This window comes from Aquarana catesbeiana, linkage group LG06 (genome assembly GCF_042186555.1).
Source record: "Aquarana catesbeiana isolate 2022-GZ linkage group LG06, ASM4218655v1, whole genome shotgun sequence".
Classification (NCBI taxonomy): Eukaryota; Metazoa; Chordata; class Amphibia; order Anura; family Ranidae; genus Aquarana; species Aquarana catesbeiana.
In genome coordinates, this window is record NC_133329.1 from 34,746,512 (window position 1) to 34,768,010 (window position 21,499).

At 41.9% G+C, this 21,499-nt stretch overlaps 1 protein-coding gene across 1 annotated transcript in view; it reads right to left on the reverse strand.

Annotated features, from left to right (window-relative positions):
- Positions 1–624: 624 nt before the first annotated feature.
- Positions 625–21,499, reverse strand: part of LOC141148296 (interferon-induced very large GTPase 1-like) — a 79,131-nt gene continuing 58,256 nt past the window's right edge. Inside the window, exons 7-11 of the mRNA XM_073635589.1 lie at positions 20,059–20,190; positions 19,681–19,812; positions 8,140–8,190; positions 7,998–8,054; positions 625–5,496 (exon numbers count right to left, since the gene is read on the reverse strand). Coding sequence (XP_073491690.1) covers positions 908–5,496; positions 7,998–8,054; positions 8,140–8,190; positions 19,681–19,812; positions 20,059–20,190 — 4,961 coding nt within the window. The 3' untranslated portion in view covers positions 625–907. The remainder of the gene's footprint in view (positions 5,497–7,997; positions 8,055–8,139; positions 8,191–19,680; positions 19,813–20,058; positions 20,191–21,499) is intronic.

Genomic DNA, 21,499 nt, shown 5'->3' on the forward strand with positions numbered 1-21,499 from the left:
TCATTGGGGAGAGAAGAGCTGCCACAGCCTGTGCAATCAGGTCTGTGTTATGGGCCCCTATGTGCTGAGTTTGAGTGTCAGCTATTGAGGAGGAGGGGGCCAAAGCGCTGCTAACCTCCATGTTGGGCTCCGTTTCCGTGAGGGGCTCCGTGTAGGCCGAAGCCGGGGTTTCGATTTGCGGCTGTGCCGTTCGCGCTGTCGCGGCCACGTAGGATTGCGGGCCGGTTTTTTCTACAAATCTGTCCATCTCATGCCCGGGTGTTAGGTGGGGGAAGTGCCGGTGAGTGTGGTGGGTTTGCGGGCTTTATAGGCCAGTTTTTGGAGTCGAGCTGCAGGAGCTGAGGTGAAGAGCAGCTACTCCATGCGGCGCCGGAACCGGATGTGGAAAGGTAATTTTTAATAGCATTCAATTACAATATGACTTGTGTAGCAATTGTATACACTATATTTTTATTTATTTCATTTCCTGACCCCCCTATTCCCGAAAATGGGGTTACCCTTTAAATGATGAAAAATAAAAACTTGTTTAGAAACCATTCTGTGAATAGATTTTCAACAAAATGTCTTTTTTATTGAAAGGGATAGTTAATATACTGAAATCAAATATAGGATTCTATAGGCATATTTGTTCTATACACACATTATACAGCAAATACATAAAAAAGAAAATAATAATAATGCCATTTTGTATGGTTATATTCAGATACATGGGAAATTTAAATAAGGACAAAATAGTGCAGTGAAATTATACACTTGCCTACATATGATCCATTCAAACCTTAAATGATAACAATTCAGAAAAAAGGAACAGCATATATACTATATAAGATATCACAATAGCATACTACTACTCTATTCCACTTTTTTACGCTTTTCTCCACAAATAGTTCTTTGTATTTTGAGTACTTCATGTTCTCTTGAGGCTCTTAAGAGCTTGATTATCTGTTATTCTGTGCCATTCTTTTGGAAAATGTGCTGGTTTGGCTTTATATAGATCAGCAAACTTACAATGTAACTCTTTAAAAACAAACTTCCAGTAATCAGAACCATTAGCAGTTGTATCTGGGTAAATAGCCCAATCGGGGTAAATTGTTTGGTAATCTTTGTAAGGATGGGGCTTCCAGTTGGTGTCAGGATTCCTGAAACTCCTATTGGAGATGACATTTGTAGAACATATTGAATGGTCCAGAGCTCCTGTTTGTTCATCTTTGTGTTGTGCTAATCCTCTTGGTCGATGTATTGAAGCAAAATGCTCTTTATGATCAGCTCCTCCAGCTTCACAGGGGGCTTTACAGAATGGACACTGCTTGCCGCATCCAATCACCTTCTTGGCCAGTTCCTCATGAGGCTTCAAATTCAGCTGTGAAAGTATAGAACTGACACTTGCTGAGCTCATTTCTATGTGTAATTCTTTCACTAAGTCTGGAAGAAATGCCTCAATGTCATTAATAAACTTTGCTATATCAACATTACTTTGGAAAGTGACAACTTTCAAATTATTTTGAGAAATAACCAGGTCTTTTTTCAAAATATTGCAAAATTTTACTAAGAATTCTGACACGTCACTGGCTTGAGCAATACTTGCATGTTTTAGAGTTTGTTTTATTTTCTTGGTCAGGGATTGTAAGATGCCTAACTGCAAATCTTGAATATCTCTTTGGTACTTATAATGTTTAAGAATGTACAGGGAAATCCATTCTTCAACAAAATGTCCATAATCATTGATGTAGTGGGAGTATTCTTCACATGATTTATTTTGCAGTAACTCTTCAAGCAACATGCTCTGGAATACAGTATGACTCTTGAATTCCCATGGTCCTCCTTTCTGCAAAATGTCCTCCACTATCTCCTTTCCAAGATGTCTATTGAGGTGATCAATGATTGATGACTTCAAACACAGTTCACAAAATAGTTTGGCTCGTCTTTGGCATTCATTTCTTTTCTCAAAAACACTTTGGAAAATAGAAAAGTATTCTGGTTTCAGCATCTTCAAACAGCTTCTGGGGTCATTTCTTTGGACAAAGTCATTGTGCATCTTCTGAAATGTAAGAGCAGCACTTCCTAAAATGTGAAGCTTTACATCCAGTTCAAATCCTTTGGTAATACTGAAATGCCTAACATCTTGTCTATTCAAAGTTCTATTTATGATTTTTAACAATTCTTGAGGCAGCATGTCGCTGAAGTTTTCTCTGGTATTACCAGATTTAGAGACATAGTGATTGCATTCACGGAGTAAGGAGGAAACCAGAGCTTGTATGAGGGACATTTCTTCACTAGATTTGCTGAAATGGTGTGTTTCATTGATCATAAACTTATTTTTATATGCAGTAAGGTTTGTGATATTGTTCAACTTTTTGAGGGCCTGTTCATCATTCTTCATATCATGTTTTAGCTGGTGAATAAGAATTGGTTCAATATTCTGTCTCTCCAGTTTACTTAGTCGTAAAGTATCTAATGTACTTTTCCACATCATGTCAAATTCTCTCTTTAGTTGCTCAGGACTGATATCATTTTTGTTCCTTCGTTTTTCTTCTATTATTTCTGCCACTTTTACCTCAATGATATTGATATATTTCTCTTGCATGGCTAGTATTTTACATTTTTCTCTTTGGATGCACATTGTTTTCTCACACTTGTCAATCAGAGTATTTTCCAGCTCTTTCCTGAGGAAGTTTACGCTCCTGAAAAAGTCTCCTCTGAACATATCCAAGAGATGAGCATTGCCATAGTCATTTTCAAAGTAATTCTCAAGTGATTGTGACATAATACTCTCCTCTGTATCTAACAATTGACACATTTCATCTCTAATTTTGCTCCAGGTCTCTCCCCCCAGTTTTTTAGATGATAGGTTATAGATTAAAGTCTCAGTTTTTATCATCCAATGATGAGCATTTTTCTGGAATCTCCATTCCCAGTCTGAATACTCCATACAGAGCTGGTTGTAGGCTTCGGTCACCAATCGGTTTCTGAAGCTGAACACAAATTTCTCATGTTTCACAGCATTCCACAAGCTTTTTAACCATTCATTGAACTCCTTGAAGGATTGTGGCTTTCCAGGCATTGATTTTAGATATTCAATTAAGGATTTTTTAAATTCTTTTATATTCTCAGTATAACCTTTGTTTATTGAAGCCATAGGGGGTGTGCCATGCCACAGGCCAGGGATGTACCAAGAGTGTTTTTCAAGGTCACAGAAAATAATGTCAGAAAAGCTAGCTATACCACTTCTTTTCTCCATTTTTGCTGCAATCGTAGTCAGTTCATTAAGTTGTTCAAGAAATTTCTGTCTGGCTCTTTGGTTTTTCACATGAGCGGACACATCACTCACATTCTGGTGTACAAACTGGCAGCTCGGTTTCTTTCCTACTTCTTTCATCCTCAGAAATGCATGAACTACAATCTGTAAAATGTCTTTCATCTCTTCTGTATTTTCCATGGCCATATTGATGATAGTGATGTCGCTCAACCCCACCACCATTGTTGCAAGCTCATTATCATGTTCATAGCTGCCATCAAGAGAAGCCAGTTCCATAGATTTCAACCCCTCAGTGTCAATCACCAGCATGAACTGACAGCCCAGAACCTTCTGCATATCCCTATCCACATTTAGAAGGGTCATAAAGGCTCCCCTTGTACATCGCCCACTGGCCACTGGAAGCTCCAAACCAAACATGGTGTTTAGAAGGGTTGATTTCCCTGTACTCTGCACTCCCAGTACAGTTATCACTCTTATTCTACTTTGTCCTCCTGTCCTAATTTCTAATTGTTTTAGAATCTCAGTTATCCAAAGCAGGGGTATGTTAGAAGCATCTCCATCTATTAGCTCTAATGGAAACCCCTCAAGTAGCATATCTGAAGCTATTTTGGGAAGTTCATCATATGTCTCTTTTATGTCTTCACCTCTTTCTTTCATGAAGTTTGCTGTTTCATAAAACTGCCCCAGCTCACGAAGGAAATGCTCAATGCCTAAACTACTATCCGCTATCCTTCGGTCTATGTTTTTTAGCTCACTTGCATTATTAACTAAATCCTTGATTTTTTCTCTATACTCATCCTGCAAAATCGAAAGATTACTTTTTCCAGCTTTGTCAAGATGAATTGCCAACCATTTTATGAAAAGCTTCTTCTCTGTGGGAGATAGCTCTGTCATTGCTTCTATAAACATTTTAAGAATTTTAGGCATTTTCTGCTTACTTTGCACCCTTCGAAGATGATGTATATCTTTTTGGAGTTGTGATTTATATTCCTCTGGATCTTTATCACCAAGTTCTCTCATTCTGCACAATTCCTTCTCTGCCTTGGTCAGTTGTCTCCAGAGGTGTCCTTGTAGTTTCATTGTTTCCTCCTTAAATTGTGCTATGTCCTTAATCCTATCTGTGATATTCTTGGCTTTTGTTTTTGCTGATATGAAATCCTCATCTACTGAAATCTGTTTTTCATACTTCTGACCTTTGTTCTCAATCTCCCTGTCTGCAATTTCATGCAAGCTTAACATTTTTGTGTTGTTTGTAAGCAAAGCTTTTATTGCTGACTGCAATTTCAGTACAACTTGTGAGTTGTTAAATTTTTTATTTTTAATTATCACATTCATTTTCTTCAGTTTTAGATCTTCTGATAACTTGCCTAAGAATTTTAGTGTGTCTTCTTCTAGCTTCCCAATACCCCCATTAATAATAAAGAAGTACTGTGTGTCTCTTTTTTCTGATAAGCCAGAAAGCAGTTTATATTGTTCTCCGTTAATGCTCTCCACAAATATGAACATGGCTGTTGATATAGATAACAAGAACTGGAACTGTTGGTTGTGAGATTCCAGGTTTCCCCGAAGATTGGTGACTGCTAAGGGTTCATTAAAAACATCTATAGCTTCCTGACCAGATGGAAAGTACCAGCTTACCTCTACCAGCCCATCTGAACTCCTCTTTGTTATGTTTCCGCCCCCCATATCTCTATGTACAAAGAAGTTTTGAATCTGTTGGGTGGGACTAAGAACCTGATTGAGAATTTTAGACTTTGACAAGCCACATGCACCCAATCTGATAAAAGAGAAGAAAGGCATAGGAATATTTACTAGGTTGTCCTCTCTGAACCCTTTTGTGTCTGTTAATAACTGAGGTCTCCACCGTTTTACAATATCCCTCATTGCCCACAGCATGAAAGTCCAATGTGACCCACCACCAGCAGGAAGAAGCAGAGGGATGGCAAACTGACACATGGCCATTTTGGTTATAATTTTCTGCCGAGAAATGTTATTTTTACACAAGTTATTTAAAATGTTGCACAGAATATCACAAGGATTTAAATCCTGAAAAGATTTAGTTACACCAATATCAAAATCTGTGCCTAATGTTGATTGCCAATCCATTTGGACAGCATTGTTGCTTCTGGCAGTACCATCCAAAGCCATTAGTTTTTCTAGAAATGTAAACTCTGTCTCAGCATCTGGCGGAATCTTTGTGTTGCTTTCAGTTCCAATCATTTGAACATAGTATAAAAGATCTGAAACATAAAAAAAGATAGAGTCATGAAAAAAAAAGCAACAGCAATTACTGTCAGCGTATACAAGTGCATTAACCACTTGCTTACTGGGCACTTAAACCCCCTCCTATTCAGACCAATTTTCAGCTTTCAGCGCTGACGCACTTTGAATGTCAATTGCGCGGTCATACAACACTGTACCCAAATTAAATTTTTAGAATTTTTTTCCCACAAATAGAGCTTTCTTTTGATGGTATTTGATTGTTTTTATTATTTGTTAAAAAAATTTAAAAAGACCGAATTAAAAAAAAAAAAAAATTATATTTTGTTATACAATTTAAAAAAGGTAATTTTTCTCCTTCATTTATGTACGCTGATGAGGCAGCACTGATGGGCACCGATAGGTGGCAGTGATGGGCACTGATGGGTGGCAGTGATGGACACTGATGGGTGGCAATAATGGGCACTGATCTGTTACACTGATAGGCAGCACTGCTAAGTGGCAATGATTGGCACCACTGGGGGGGCATTGATAGGCGGCACTTGTGGGCATTGATAGGTGGCACTTGTAGGCATTGATAGGTGGCACTCATGGGCATTGATAGGTGGCACTGGTGGGCACTGTCAGGTGGCAATGGCAGGTGGCACTGGCAGGGGGTACTGGTGGCACATATGAGGCATTATTGCCTCTTCCTCTTCGGGACCAATGTCCCTTGCTGATGAGCCAGTGATTGGCTTTTTTTTCCCCTCGAGTTGTCAGCGCGAGGAGAAAAAAAAATGATCACAGAGCTTTTGTTTTGATCATGTGATCAGCTGTCATTGGCTGACAGCTGATCACATGGTAAGGGGCCGGGACCAGCCACTTACTCGGATTTTTGATCACCCGAGTCTCAGTGACCCGGTGATCACAGCGCGCTCCACCCTGTAGGGTGCGCGCAGGGCGCGTGCACAGGGGAGGCCGTCATACTTGCTCAATTATTTGGGATTGCTCCACTGCTCAGTGAGAGATAATGATGTGCATTAACTATCTATTATCTAGCAACCAATCAGAGAACAGTAGTGATCTTCTTTAATCTCTAGCAACCAATCAGTAAGTGGTAATGATGTGCTTTAACCCCTAGAAACCAATTAGTGAGTGCTAATAATGTACATTAACCTCTAGCAACCAATCAGCAAGCAGAAATTATGTGTTGTAACCTCTAGAAACCAGCCAGTGAGCAGTAAGGATAGGCTGTAACCTCTGGCAAACAATTGCAATCGCTGCAGATTTTGAGTCTACCTGCTATTTTTTGTATGTCTCAGAATGGAGGGGGGTGCCCCAAGAAAATGTTTGCCCAGGGCCCAATCAAAATTAAAGACGGCCCTGCCCATAATGCTTCAGACTCATCACACTCTTCATCCACCAGGTCCTCTTTCACACTGGCTTTGAGATCACTTCTCACATAGAGACAGACACCACCACCCTTCAGTTTTACCCTGTCTAGTAATAACTAAAGATCTATAGAGGTTAATCAAGACCTCGTTCCACCTGCTGGTGTTCCCTCTAATGATGCATCTTAGAATTATTTTTAGCTTTCCTACTGCATGTCCACACTGTTTGCTCATTTTGCAATCATCTAAAATAAGTACCCCCAAATATTTTTCCTTTGTAGTTCTGGCCAACACTGTACCCCCATGTTCATTGGGTTTATTTAATAAACCTAAATAACTTTATCTCTTATGCCCCGTACATACGGTCAGATTTTCCTACGGAAAATGTTCGATGTAACCTTGTTGTCAGAAATTCTGACCGTGTGTAGGCTCCATCACATATTTTCCATAGGAATTTCCGTCACACAAAATTTGACATCTGGATCTCAAAGTTACCGACAACAAAATCCGTTGTCGGAAATTCCGACCGTGTGTACACAATTCCGACGCACAAAGTTCCATGCATGCTCGGAATCAAGCAGAAGAGCCGCACTGGCTATTGAACTTCATTTTTCTCGGCTCTTTCTACATGTTGTACGTCACTGCACCGAATTTCCGACCAACTCTGTTTGACCGTATGTATGAAAGACAAGTTTTAGCCAACATCCGTCTGAAAAAAAACCATGGATTTTGTTGTCGGAAAATCCAATCGTGTGTACAGGGCATAATACTGTGTTGGTATATTTATCTATTGTATCCTTCAAGTTCCACTTAAAATATATACAATATACTGTGCATCTAACCTTTTTTTAAGTGCAGTATACTGCAAGCCACAGCATGTGCATTGTAGTGTGAAACTGTAACAAAGCATTGGAGTGCCGCTTAAAGTGAAAGCCACTGCATTACACAGTGTCCTAAATATGAGAAAATGGAAGGTTTCGTTCTTTGTGACAGGTTCCCAAATTTGTTCAGTTTCTTCACTGCAACTTGGAGAATGGAAATTTGCCTCCCACTTTAAGGCACACCGGTTATATTTTTTGGGACTATTTTTACCACGCTATTTTAAACTTTTTTGACCAAAGCTAAAATTAGCATCCTGTTCTAGTTTGTACCTTTTTCAATGTCTTTATGGTCAATTCTTTGTTGTTTACTTCCAGTGATATTTAAATCTGTAAATGATGTAAGAAATAACACTTAGCTTTTCAAAATAATGTTATATGACATAAGTTAGAATATTCTCTTAAAACATTTTACCCATTGTAGACTCCAGTGGTCTTTTTAAACTGTGTCCATGAAAATCCAGCTCTAAAAACAGAAAGAACACATCAATTATTCAGCTACTGAATGAAACAAGGAAGTATGTATGACCAAAGCTAGATTTCATAAACATTATACGCAGTATGTGAATTCACCCATCTTCACCAGTTAGTTAGTATCATTAGGGAACTGTCTGTGACTGATCATGTCTTTATAAATGATCTTGCACACAATCAATAACATTAGTCCTGACAAAAGTTAAAGGTCGATGTTGATGAGCAAAATTATCCATTGATGTTTTGTACCCCCTGGCAGCATGGCTACACCTGTCCTGTTAGGTGTATTTGAATTCAAGGTTAGGAAAAACTGGGGCTGACTTTCAAAAGAAATAGAAAATGTTCACTTCTCTTAGCAATTGAGCTGGAGGGCTGGAGTTTGAAGATCCCTGCTGTACATCCTTGAGTTGCAGTGGTATACCAATGTTGCAGCTGCCCCCAGTATCAATCTTTTCAGCCGGCAATGCAGAATAAACTAAAATAATCTAAAAACTAAAAGCGACCCCCTTCTGCCACCTACCCGGACTCTCCTGTCTCACCGGGGAGCACGAGACTGCAGCCGGCGGTTCTGCTGGCTGACGCTAGAGATGATTGAGGTCCAGAATGTCCCTGATCATCTCTGTGGTCTAAGAAAGTGGAAGCGATGAGTATTTTGTCACTTTTGGTTTCTGTTTTGACCAATCTGTGTCTGATTGGCTGCTTTGGAGGCTAAAGGAGAGATGTGGGGTCTAATAGACCCCAGATTTCTCCATAAAGAGGACCTGTCATGGCCCATGCTATTACAAGGGATGTTGTTAAAGAGACGGTGATTTAAAAATAAATAAAAAATTAAATGCCCTGCTTCCTGTGCTCTCTCACAAAGGTGAATTCATACCTAGGTCACGCACATGTTAACAGTGTTTACACCTCACATGTGACGTACCGCTGCAAACATTATAGTGAGAGCAATAATTCTAGCACAAGACCTCCTGTGTAACTGTAAACTGGTAACCTGTAAATGCTTTTAAAGCATTGCCTTTCGTGATTTTTAGGTACCATTGTTTGTCACCATTCCACAAGCTTGTACAATTAACCACAGCAGCTGTTGTGGGGGCTCACAAACAGGAGGAAGGAGGTCCTGATACCTCTATATAGATTTTTATAACACTAAAAATAATCACCAGCAGGAGGAAGGAGGTCCTGATTCCTCTATGTAGATCTTCATATCACTAGAGGGATCACAAGAGGGAGGAAGGAGGTTCTGATTGCCCTATATTGATATTTACTAAGACCTCATTTAGAATACTGTGTCTACTTCTGGAGACCTCACTTACAAAAAGATATTGATAAGATAGAATGAGTCTAGAGACAGGTAACAAAAATGGTGAAAGGTTTGGGGAATAAAACATACCAAGAGCTACTTCAGGAAATTAACATGTACAGTCTGGAGGAAAGAAGGGAAAGGTGAGACAATATTGAAACCTTTAAATACATCAAGAGGGTGAATAAGGTTCAGAAGGGCAGTTTTTTTCAATATGAAACCAAAATCAAGAACACAGAGACATGACCTCAGACTATCTGGAGGAAAGTTCAAAACTACTACTAGAAAGTATTATTTTACTGAAAGGGTAGTTGATGCTTTTGATGCTATTTGATCACCTCTGCGTTTTTTATTTTTTGCGCTAAAAAACTAAAAAAGAGGGACGATTTTGAAAAAAAGCAATATTTTTTACTTTTTGCTATAATAAATATCCCAAAAAATTATATAAAAAATTATATAAAAAACATTTTTTTCCGCATTTTTTTCATGAATTGTGATCAGTAGCACTGTGCACACCTTGAGCGCCCCTTCACAGTTACTGGCATCTAACTGAAAGCTCCCGATCACTGCAAGCGATCAGGAGTTTTCGGATCACGTGACTGCCAGGAGGCACAGCGTGAAGACGTTAAGTCGACACCCATTACAGATCTCTATAGCCGTGCATTTTGAATGCAGTGTGAGAAATGCACACAAAACACAGGTTTCCCTCATAGCATTCTGGTATAAACAGACCCTTAACCCGGATACACAGGATTTCATTTGTATCTCAGGAAGGTCCTACCAAAACCAGGGCAGTTGGAAAGTGTGGATTTGGGGAGATGATTTGTGTTTTGGGGGGGGGGCGGGATTTGAGTAGTAGGATTTGTGACAGAATTGGGGAAAGTAATTATGCTGGCATAGGGAAAGGGGATTCGTGCTGGGGAGGATGGGGGGATTGGGTGGAGATGGATTTGTCCTGGGGGGATTTGAAGAGACATCCTTCACGTTGCACCCCATCACAAACACATGCATAATGTGAAGGAGGTCCCAGCACAGCTGTGGGCAGCAGGGATGGGGGGGTGGCATTGTGGAGGGGTGTCAGGTGGATGGTGGAGTGGAAGAGCATCAAAAATCAAAATGCACCTTCGCCTGTGTAGACAAAAATTCTTGCACCGACTCTTCTATTACTGATAGCCGCCTCCTGACTTGACCCCCTTCCACTCCCCACTGTTGCTAGCCCAATGCTGCCAGTCTGACATTCAAACCTCCATCAGTGTCCCCAATGTGAGCCACTTGCTGTCAGAGCTTTCCTCCTGCCCCACTACAGCTCATATTCCTGGGGTCTGCAACGGGTATGTTGGTTCTTTTGTCATGGGTGATATGCTCAGAGTCCGCTCACTTAGCCTGTCAGTAACATCCTGTTTAAAAGCCTTTCAGGTGCCAGGAGTGCAGGTCTTACATGCTGGTAAAATCTATAACATTTATGGCAGTACCTAAATGCAGGTGGAACACAGTGGTGGAACTACCAGGGTCACAAAGGTTGCACTTGGGACTGGACCCTGGTGTTCTACCACCATGGGGGGGCCCCAAGATGGCAGAAAGGAGGCCACTGTGGGACCCTAATAAAGGGCCCCACAATGAGAGTAAAGGGATCCAGGCCTGGGACCAGAGGTCAGGGGGGCCCTTCATGGTTTCTTGCACCGGGGCCCTGAAGGAGGGGGCCAGGCAGGCTCACAGATGATCGGTGCGGCAGTGGGGGGGAGTTACAAGCACTGATCTTCTTGTAAAGCTTTCAATAAAGCAGCTGACAACTGCTTCTTCTCCTCTCCCTCACGCAGCTATCAGCTTCTTTATTGAAAGCTATACAGGGAGATCGGTGCTTGTAAAAAAATAATAACAAAAAATATATAAATTGTAAAAAAACAAAAACTACTGACACAGGCCACGCCTCATTAGTGCCCATCAGTGATGCGTTATAGTGCCTCCTCATCAGTGCCCCCCCATCAATGCCATTCAGTGCCAAATCTTGAGTGCCCATCAGTGCCACCTATCAGTGCCTATCAGTGCTGCTCATTAGTGCCACTGTCACATGATATTAAAAAAAAAAGTATCTGTAATCGGGTTGGGGTACAGAGTTCCATAGGATGGGAGAGGCTTGTGAAAAGTCCTGGAGGTGAGCATGGGAGGAGGTGACGAGGGAGCTAGAGAGCAAGAGGTCTTGGGAGGAATGAAAAGAACAAGTAGGTTGGTATTTTGAGACTAGGTTAGTGATGTAACTGGGGGGCGAGTTGTGGATGGCTTTGTAAGTTGTTGTTAATATTTTAAATTGAATTCTTGGGTGAGAGGAAGCCAGTGGAGGGATTGGCAGAGAGGAGTAGCATACACTGAACGGTTGGTAATACAGTGTATTTTCACCCCCTTCCTGTCCAAGCCATTTTTCTGCTTTCAGTGCTGTCACAATTTGAATGACAATTGTGCGGTCATACAACACTGTACTCAGATTAAATTGTTATTATTTTTTTCCCACAAATAGAGCTTTCTTTTGATGGTATTTGATCGCCTCTGCGGTTTTTATTTTTTTTGCGCTATAAACAAAAGAAGAGTGACAAGTTTGAAAAAAACACAATATTTTTTACTTTTTGCTATAATAAATATCCATTTTTTTTTTCTTTAAAACAAATTTTTTCCTTAGTTTAGGCCGATAGATATTCTTCTACTTATTTTTGGTAAAAAAAAATCAAAATAAGCGTATATTGATTGGTTTGCACAACAGTAATAGCGTCTACAAAATAGGGGATACATTTATAGCATTTTTATTAATTTTTTTTTTTACTAGTAATGGGATTGTTGGGACCATTCACATTTATACAGCGACCCGTGCTATAAAAATGCATTGATTACTGTATAAATGTGATTGGCAGGGAAGAGGTTAACACTAGGTGGTGATCGAGGGGTTAACTATGTTTGCTAGGGAGTGTTTCTAACTGTAGGGGGAGGGGACTCACAAGGGGAGGACACCGATTGTTGTTCCTCTATACTGGGAACATACAATCGGTCTCCTCTCCTCTGATAGGACCGTGGATCTGTGTGTTTACACACAGATCCACAGTCCTGCTGTGTTACCGGCAATCGCTGGTGCCCGGCGGACATGGCGGCCACCGGGCATGCGCACCGGGTGCCCAGTGACATGGCGGGCGCGCACGATTGCCATTGGCGGTGCACACGCGCCCCCCCTGGTGGGCCGGGAAAGCGAGGGCGTCATATGACGCCCTCCCGCAACGAGAGCTGGCCGTCAGTTGACAGCTGGCTGTCGGACAGCAGTTAAATTCACAAATGACCTATTACTGTACTATTATTCTGTACTACTTCTCCTGGACCTCTCTGCTGCCTTTGACACAGTGGACCACCCCCTCCTCAAAAAAAAAAACTCCACTTCTTTGGTCTCTGTGACTGTACTCTTTGCTGGTTCTCATCCTTCCTTTCCCACCGCTCCTTCAGTGTCACTTACAACTCTACTTCCTCCTCTCCTCTTTCTTTCTCCGTCGGGGTCCCCCGAGGTTCTGTTCTTGGACCTCTCCTTTTCTCAATCTACACCACCTCCCTGGGTTAGTTGATTGCCTCCCATGGCTTTCAATATCATCTCTACATTGATAGCACCCAAATCTATCTCTCTACCCCCCCAGCTCTCTCCATCTGTCTCCTCATGCATCACCAACTTACTAACAGACATATCAGCCTGGATGTCACATCACTTTCTCAAACTCAACCTATCCAAAACCAAGCTCATGATATTTCCTCCCCTATATGCTACCTTCCCTGATTTCTCTGTCAAAATCAACAGCTCAACTATCAACCCATCCCCCCATGCCAAGGTCCTAGGTGTAATCCTGGACTCCGGACTAACCTTTCGGCCCCACATCCAATCGCTACACAAAATTTTCTGCCTCAACCTCAGCAAAGTCTCCAAGATACGCTCCTTTTTAACCAATGTCACCACAAAGCTTCTAATCCACTCCCTGGTCATCTCTCGCCTCAACTACTGCAACTCCCTCCTCACTAGCTTACCTCTAAATACCAACCAAATAGTTCTCTTCACTCCTCCCAAGACTTCCTGCTCTCTACCTCCCTTGTCCCCTCATTCCATGCTCACCTCCAGGACTTCCCTGGAGCCTCTCCCATCCTCTGGAATGCTTTACCCCAATCTGTCCGACTTTCTCCTACTTTGTCCACTTTCGGACGATCCCTGAAAACTCATCTCTTCAGAGAAGCCTATCTGGCCCCCACCTAACAACTCTACATGTATTTACACCATCAGCATATCCCCCACAGTTATTACCTCTTGTATCTCTTGACCTTCCCTCTTAGATTGTAAGCTCTAACAAGCCAGGCCCTCTGATTCATTCTGTATTAAAGTGTATTGTAATTGTACTGTCTACCCTCAAGTTGAAAAGTGCTGCGTAAACTTTTGGTGCTATATAAATCCTGTATAATAATAATAGGTGCCTCAGTAGTTTGGCACATATATAGTACATAGCATAATCACTCTTAGTGAATTACTGTCACTCACTAGCTGTAAAGAGAGCCATTGTGTGTTCTGGTTAGAATGGAACCCAGTGGACTGGGAAAGACGTCAGTACCAGCAGGACCCACTTGAACACGTGTTTCTCCAATGGGCATTCTCAGGAGGCTGGGCTAGATGGCACTCATGCCCTCTATTTATGCATGATACATTTAACTCGTTACTAGTTCTGTGTAAGGTACCAGAACAGGGGAGGAAGCAATCAATGAGAGCACACACCAACTGGACTGCATCGGGAAAGAAACCATTCACAAGAACAATCAGGGAACATTACCCAAATGGCTCCCTCACCTCAAATCCCCCAACAGACTTTTTACAACTTTACGAATAGTTTCCAACTATAGTAATAGTAAAAAAGAAAAAAATGATAACTAATTTCATAATATTCCAGCAATGAGAAGAATTGGGATCTTACAGCTGTACCTCAAGTAATGTTGTGTACCTCATCCAATGCAAAAGGTGCAGCAAAGGATCTTATGTTGGTGAAACAGGACAGAAGTTGCAAGCGAGGATGAATTTGCACAGACATACCATCAAAGAACATAAAGAAGACAGTTTATGCACACCTGTGGGACATCATTTCTCACAATCGGACCACACTATAGAAGACCTCAATGTCTTAGTTCTTAAAGGGAATTTCAGAACTATCCAGGAAAGGAAAACGTTTGAACTAAAAATGATACTTCTTTTTGACACGAAGAATAATGGCCTGAATTTAGATATTGGTTTCCTCACACATTATGCTAAAGTTTTACGACCGCTCTGTGACTAGCATCCCCCCCCCCCCTGCATTCCCCCCTAGCTCTCCCTCTGTCTTATCTCACTAAGGCTCCATTCACACTAGCGTGTTTTTTGATGCATTTTGCATTTTGCAGAAATGCACAGGAATTTTTTAACATGGGTTCCTATGGAACATGTTCACATCAATGCCTTTTTGTTTCTCTGCATTTTTGGAAAGGGTCAGGGACTTTTTTTCATGCAAAATGCAGCGTTTTGCATGTAATAGAATTCAATGGACAAGCATCAAAAACGCAAGTGCAGCGTTTTTGCAGCGTTTTTGCAGCGTTTTTGGTGCGTTTTTGATGCGTTTTTGCCGTTTTTTTTTTTTTTTTAAATTTTTTTTAAGACTGTAAAAAAAACTGTAAAAACAAACAAAAAAAAACCTCAAAACGCAAATCGCGGCAAAATCGCGGCAAAATCGCTGCTCAAAAACGTGGCAAGCATGAAAAAATAACCTCCAAAAACGCTCAAAAGCAACATGCATAGGTGTGAATTGAGCCTTACTCTGCTGCTATCTTTATTACCATTGATTTGTATGTGTTTGGTTTTCTCTTTTTTTTTCTTCTTCTTTAACATTCTGCTTATAATATTCCAGAAAAGGAAAAGTAGAGATGATATCTTTGTAAATGAGTTAGAACTGCCAGTATTGTAGATTTTATTTAAACAGTTCCCATAAATATATATAATGTTTTAATAGTTTTAATAAAGGTTATATTTTATTATTCAGTCGGTAAAGCTCACCACCAATATCACAATCCAATTTTCTTTAGCTCTACCAACAAGTATATCATTCAACTGCATGTTTGACTGGATGAAAATTATTGAAAAGATAAGGTAATTATTCATATTACATCATTTTGATAGATCTAAGATTGATGGTACAGAGATTGTATGGTCATATTGAAACGTGTATGGTGAGTCTAAGGGTTGAATGCATCTATTCTTGTAGACCTTTTTGATAAATAATCTCACAAATATACAGTGGGATATAGGGTTGTGGATTTATATTGGTAAATGAAATACTCTCCTGCCACTCAAAAACATTTTTGACTTTTCTTTCTCAGATAATGCACTCTCATTTATATTTCAAGGTAAAACCTGCCCGCTTATCTTCCTCCTAAATTGTGGCCTAAGCAAGCTGTTTATATGACTACCCTGCAACTCAAAAAAGATTTGCAGCTATTCTCTCTCACGCACTTAATCTCTCACTTACTCAAAATATTTATTGCAAAATAAGCAATGGTCATTTCTATCAGCTGATCCAGAGATAAAAGCAGCTGAAGTTATATAAAAAATATTGTATTGTTTATAATTATCTTTATCATTTTTTGTTAAATTAAATACTCTAGGGGACCTTGTGTGCATAGCACTTGTTCCCCATTGAGCTTTTACATGGGTTCCAGAGCAGCAGTTGTCGGATAGCTGGCTGTCAGGGCTGGACTCTCAGCTCCCCCTTCTCAGTGCTCAGGTTGCTCAGCTGTCGGTTAATTGCCAGCACTCATCGTTCCACAGTGGCTCACCTGGTGATCATTTCCTGCTCATCAGTCCAGCCCACAGCCAGCCCCTTCTGGCTATTTTAAACTGCCTGGTTCATTCCTTCCATGCCTTTGCCTTGGTCAAATATATCTGGTGACTCTCTGCTGTGTTCCTGTTGAAGACTTGCATGGATGACGTCCCTTCTGGTTCCTGATCCTGTCTGCTGTCTCCGACTATGCTGAACTCTAGCTTCCTGATTTACTGGCATGTTCTGACTACCCACTTTGGCTACTGTACCGTGGCTATGTTTTGATTAGGTTTACTATTTTTACAATTTTACTAAAAGCTGTGATTGTTACTGCATTTTCTGTCACCATCTGATTCATGGTTCCTGACAGTGGCCCCTTCTCCAACCACTGCTATAAAAAAAAATTAAACTCATAAATTAAAACTTAATCCCACCTGACTCTATCATTTTTCCATCAGGATCATGATCCACTGAATGAGTTTACTGGGATTTAGTTTTTTACAACAGTCACCCAAGAGCACAACTATCAGTCCCTCCACTTATGCCAGGGTGTTAAGTGTAAACCTGGTCCCTGACAGCTCCTTTCAGGCCCCACATCCAAGCCCTGTCCGACTCTTGCCACCATAACCTCCATAACAAATGACACCACAAAACTACTCTCCTGCCTTGACAACCATAACTTTCGCCTACATCTATGCAAGCTATCCCCTGCTAAATAGATCATGAATGCTGCTGCCAGACTTGTTCACCTTTCTAATCATTTACCTACTGCTGACCCTCTTTTCCAATACCTCCAATAAATAAAATCCAAACTACTAAAAACAACATACAAAGCCACCCTCAACTGATTCCTCAACTACATCACCAACCCAAAGGCAGTTGGTGTTTTTTTGTTGGGGGGGGGCAAACAACCACCCCCCTCGGAGTCAACAACCACCCCCCATGCCCCCCCCCCGCTGTCTGCTGGTCAGTTTTCCGGCACTTACCCCATCTAGGCGGCGGGCATCAGCAGGGATCGGGCACCAGCGGGCAGCCTTGGAGCGGTAGGGATCAAGGCACCAGGCAGCGGCGGGGATCGGGCATCGGCGGGCATCTGAGGAGTGGCAGAGATTGGGCACCAGGCTGCAGTGGGGTTCCGTTATCGGCGGGCTTCCGAGAAGTGGCGGGGATGGGGCACTAGGCAGTGATGAGGATCAAATCAAAAAATTTATACTGCGCTATCCCTCAAATTAACCTTTTAACAGTATGTCTGTGAAAAACAAAAACATATTTTTGCTGCTGCAACCACAAATGTGAGACAACCCCCATCTCAAATAGCTATATGGAATAGGCTGCGCTGCTTAATAAGTGAAAGTGATCATGCTAAGTTAGTATGACCATACCAAGAACATTCCTAGTGATGAACAACATTAAAAATAAATTGAAATGAAATGCAAACAAAACAGATATGTGAATGCTGATAAAACAGTGTAGACTTGAGTCCACAGACTGCACGATTCAAAATAGTGGATAAATAAAATAAAAACTCAGACTCAAGGACCAAATGGTGCTAATAAGTCCATACGATCAAACAACAGTCCTTCAGGGAAAAACAACTTTTATGATAAAGGAAGAAAGCACCAATCTTGAACCAGAGTGAGGCATGCACAGAAATGTCTCCCTGAGGAGCGTGATGGTATAGGAAGTTCCTCCACCTCAGACAAAAACACCCCTTACCGGATTGTTAGATCTCCTGTCACAGAGATCGTGCGAGCAAGTGGCTGTGTCCCCCAGCCACTGGGTCTCTGTTATGAAGTGTCTCAAGGTCCCCGCTCAGGAGTTCCACAGGATAGGGGTATTAACGCTCAGATCCCAAAAGTAGATAAAAAGAGATGCTCCATAGCGTAATACAGTTAAGGTTTATTTAAAAAAAGATAAAAGTAATGCACTTACAGTATGACAGGTAAAAAACGCCTTTAAGAACAATGTAAGCCGGCCGGCTCGCAGCTGCTGCCCGTGTCTTCCGGGATCAGCGTGGTGTGGTGTGACGTCAGCACGCCGCTCCTCCCAAACTTTTGGGAGGAGCGGCGTGCTGACGTCACCACCACACCATGGCGTGCTGACGTCACCACCATACCTGTCATACTGTAAGTGCATTACTTTTATCTTTTTTTAAATAAACCTTAACTGTATTATGTTATAACGGCTCCTGTGTGTTCTCCTCCTCCTCTGCCATGCATCTCCTCCCCTCCTCCTAGGCAGGTATCCGTGGAGCGGCAGGGATCGGGGCACCAGGCAGCGGCAGTTATCAGGCAGCGGCGGGTATCCAAGGAGCCGCGGGGATCGGGCACTAGGCTGCGGTGGGGTTCGGTTGTCAATGGGCATCCAAGTAGTGGTGGGGATTGAGGCAGCAGGGGGTCAGGCTGTGGCGGGCATCCAGGCATCTGCTCCCATGTCTTCTCCTCCTCCCTCCTCCTCCGACGTGCATCTCCTCCCCTCCTCCTAGGCATCCAATAGGATCGCCTGTCCTTTTAGCCAATTAGGTGACGGGTATCAGAACTGCTTCTCAATTAGCCAGGAGAAGGATCAGTGTTGCAACAGCGAATATTTATTCGCTGTTGCAACACATATTGGTGGGCTCCAGTTACACAATGCTCTTCACTCCGAGCCCACCCTATTTTGAAGCCTCTGGCTCTAATTAGTGATTCAAAAAACACCCCCCCGCCCACCCTTGTCATAGGAGTTCATGCGATCGGCATCCTGAAAGGGGCTGGGTGCATGGATAGGGAGGGTGGTGGCAGGGATGGGGGGGGCGCCCGTGGACCCACAATGGACGGGCCATCCCTGCACCAACCTCATCTCAAAATATAACCCAACTTGTCCTCTTTGCTACTTCGAAGATCTCTTGCTCTCTAGCTTCCTCTTCATCTCCTCCAATGCTCGCCTCCAGAACTTTTCTAGAGCCTCTCCCATTCTCTAGAACCCCCTACCTCACTCTGTCTAGCTACCTCCAACTCTGTCTGCCTTTAGTTGATCCCTGAAAACTCATCTCTTTATGGAAACCTATCCTGTGATAGCATAAAAAATGTACTTATATTCTCTCCATCAGCTCAACCCACACAGGTAATACTTTTTTATCACTTGCCGGTACCTTTTTGATTGTAAATTCTCTTAAGCAGGACCTTTCTAATCATCTTGTGTTGAATTGTATTGTAACAGTACTGTCAACTTCATACTGTAAAGCATTGCACAAGCAGTTGGTGCTTTATAAATCCTGAATAATTATAATAATCATCATCATCATCATATAATTTCCTTGAACAATCAGGCACACTCCTTTCTTGGGTCTCCAGTATCCTACCTGTTGAGGATTTGTAGACTGGTTCCTGAGCTCTTGTGTTTCTTTCCTGGGGTTTGGCCTGTTTTCCAGGAGCCCAGTGTTCCTGTTGATACTTTGGGTTACTTCTGTTTTTGTGATTTTGTCTATAACTTTCTATAAAAAAATAATAAATACAAACCTACTTAGATAGTGTTCTATAGGTAGATATATCTAAATAACATATCAAATAGGGATCTGTTGACTTAACTAAATTAATTAAAATGTGCTTTGTCCTGAACATAATAAATAGAGAAATAAAATATTGTATAAGCAAAACAAAATATATTGCGATTAAATTAATCAGCTCATTTCTGTATGTATAATTCTAAGCTGAGGAACTAGAATATCTCCAGGTAATACCTCTTTCCTGTCTACTTTCTGGGTTTCTGGTGTCTGAATTTAGATCACTGCTAGATTTGGATTTGCGGTGACTCCTGTTTTGGCCATTTCTTGATAAGTGAGGAGGCTGCATCTGAGAAACTGAGCACTGATCTGTGTAAAAAAATATACTCAAATATTATTAATTTCATATAAGCTTTACTTTTTGTACAATAGATATAAGGTTTCATGCACACGAGACGCCAGTGCAAACTCTGCTGAACGCATGTTTTTAAAAGCTGAAACCGGCATTTAGAAACGCCTGTTTTTCCGAGTTTGCATGCCGCATTTAGTCGCATTTAGTGACGCTTTACCACGTTTGCGTCTAGAAGCGTTTATAAGATAACCTCATAAGACCCTCCCCAAGCTCAGAAAGCATGTTATTTTAACTATTTCTGCCATTTTGATCACAGTTAGCAGCAGCAGCAGAGAGAGCAGTTGTATACTTACATTTGCCTATATATAGAGTATATATGCTCTATGAATTATCTAAAGTAATTACAACATTTGCCACGTCACTTGCCACAAGTTGTGGATTGTCCACTTGCCACTTCACCTGCCACAAGTTGTGGATTGTCCACTTGCCATGTCACTTGCCACGTCACCTGCCACGTCACTTGCCACAAGTTGTGGATTGTCCACTTGCCATGTCACTTTCCACAAGTTGCAGATTGTCCACTTGCCACGTCACCTGCCACAAGTTGTGGATTGTCAACTTGCCACATCACATGCCACCTCACTTGCCACGTCACCTGCCACATCACTGCCACATCACATGCCACAATTTGTGGATTGTCCACTTGCCACGTCACTTGCCATGTCACCTGCCACGTCACTTGCCACGTCACCTGCCACAAGTTGGATTTTAATTTGCCATGTCACCTGCCACAAGTTTTGGATTGTCCACTTGCCACATCAATTGCCACATCACCTGCCACGTCACTTGCCACAAGTTGTGGATTGTCCACTTGCCACGTCACCTGCCACAAGTTGGATTGTCATATGCCATGTCACCTGCCACAAGTTGTGTATTGTCCACTTGCCATGTCACCTAACACAAGTTGTGGATTGTCCACTTGCCACGTCACCTGCCTCGTCACCTGCCATGTCACTTTCCACAAGTTGCGGATTGTCCACTTGCCACATCACCTGCCACAAGTTGTGGATTGTCCACTTGCCACATCACTTGCCACCTCACTTGCCACGTCACCTGCCACATCACTGCCACATCACATGCCACAAGTTGTGGATTGTCCACTTGCCACGTCACTTGCCATGTCACCTGCCACGTCACTTGCCACGTCACCTGCCACAAGTTGGATTGTCATTTGCCACGTCACCTGCCACAAGTTTTGGATTGTCCACTTGCCACATCAATTGCCACATCACCTGCCACGTCACTTGCCACAAGTTGTGGATTGTC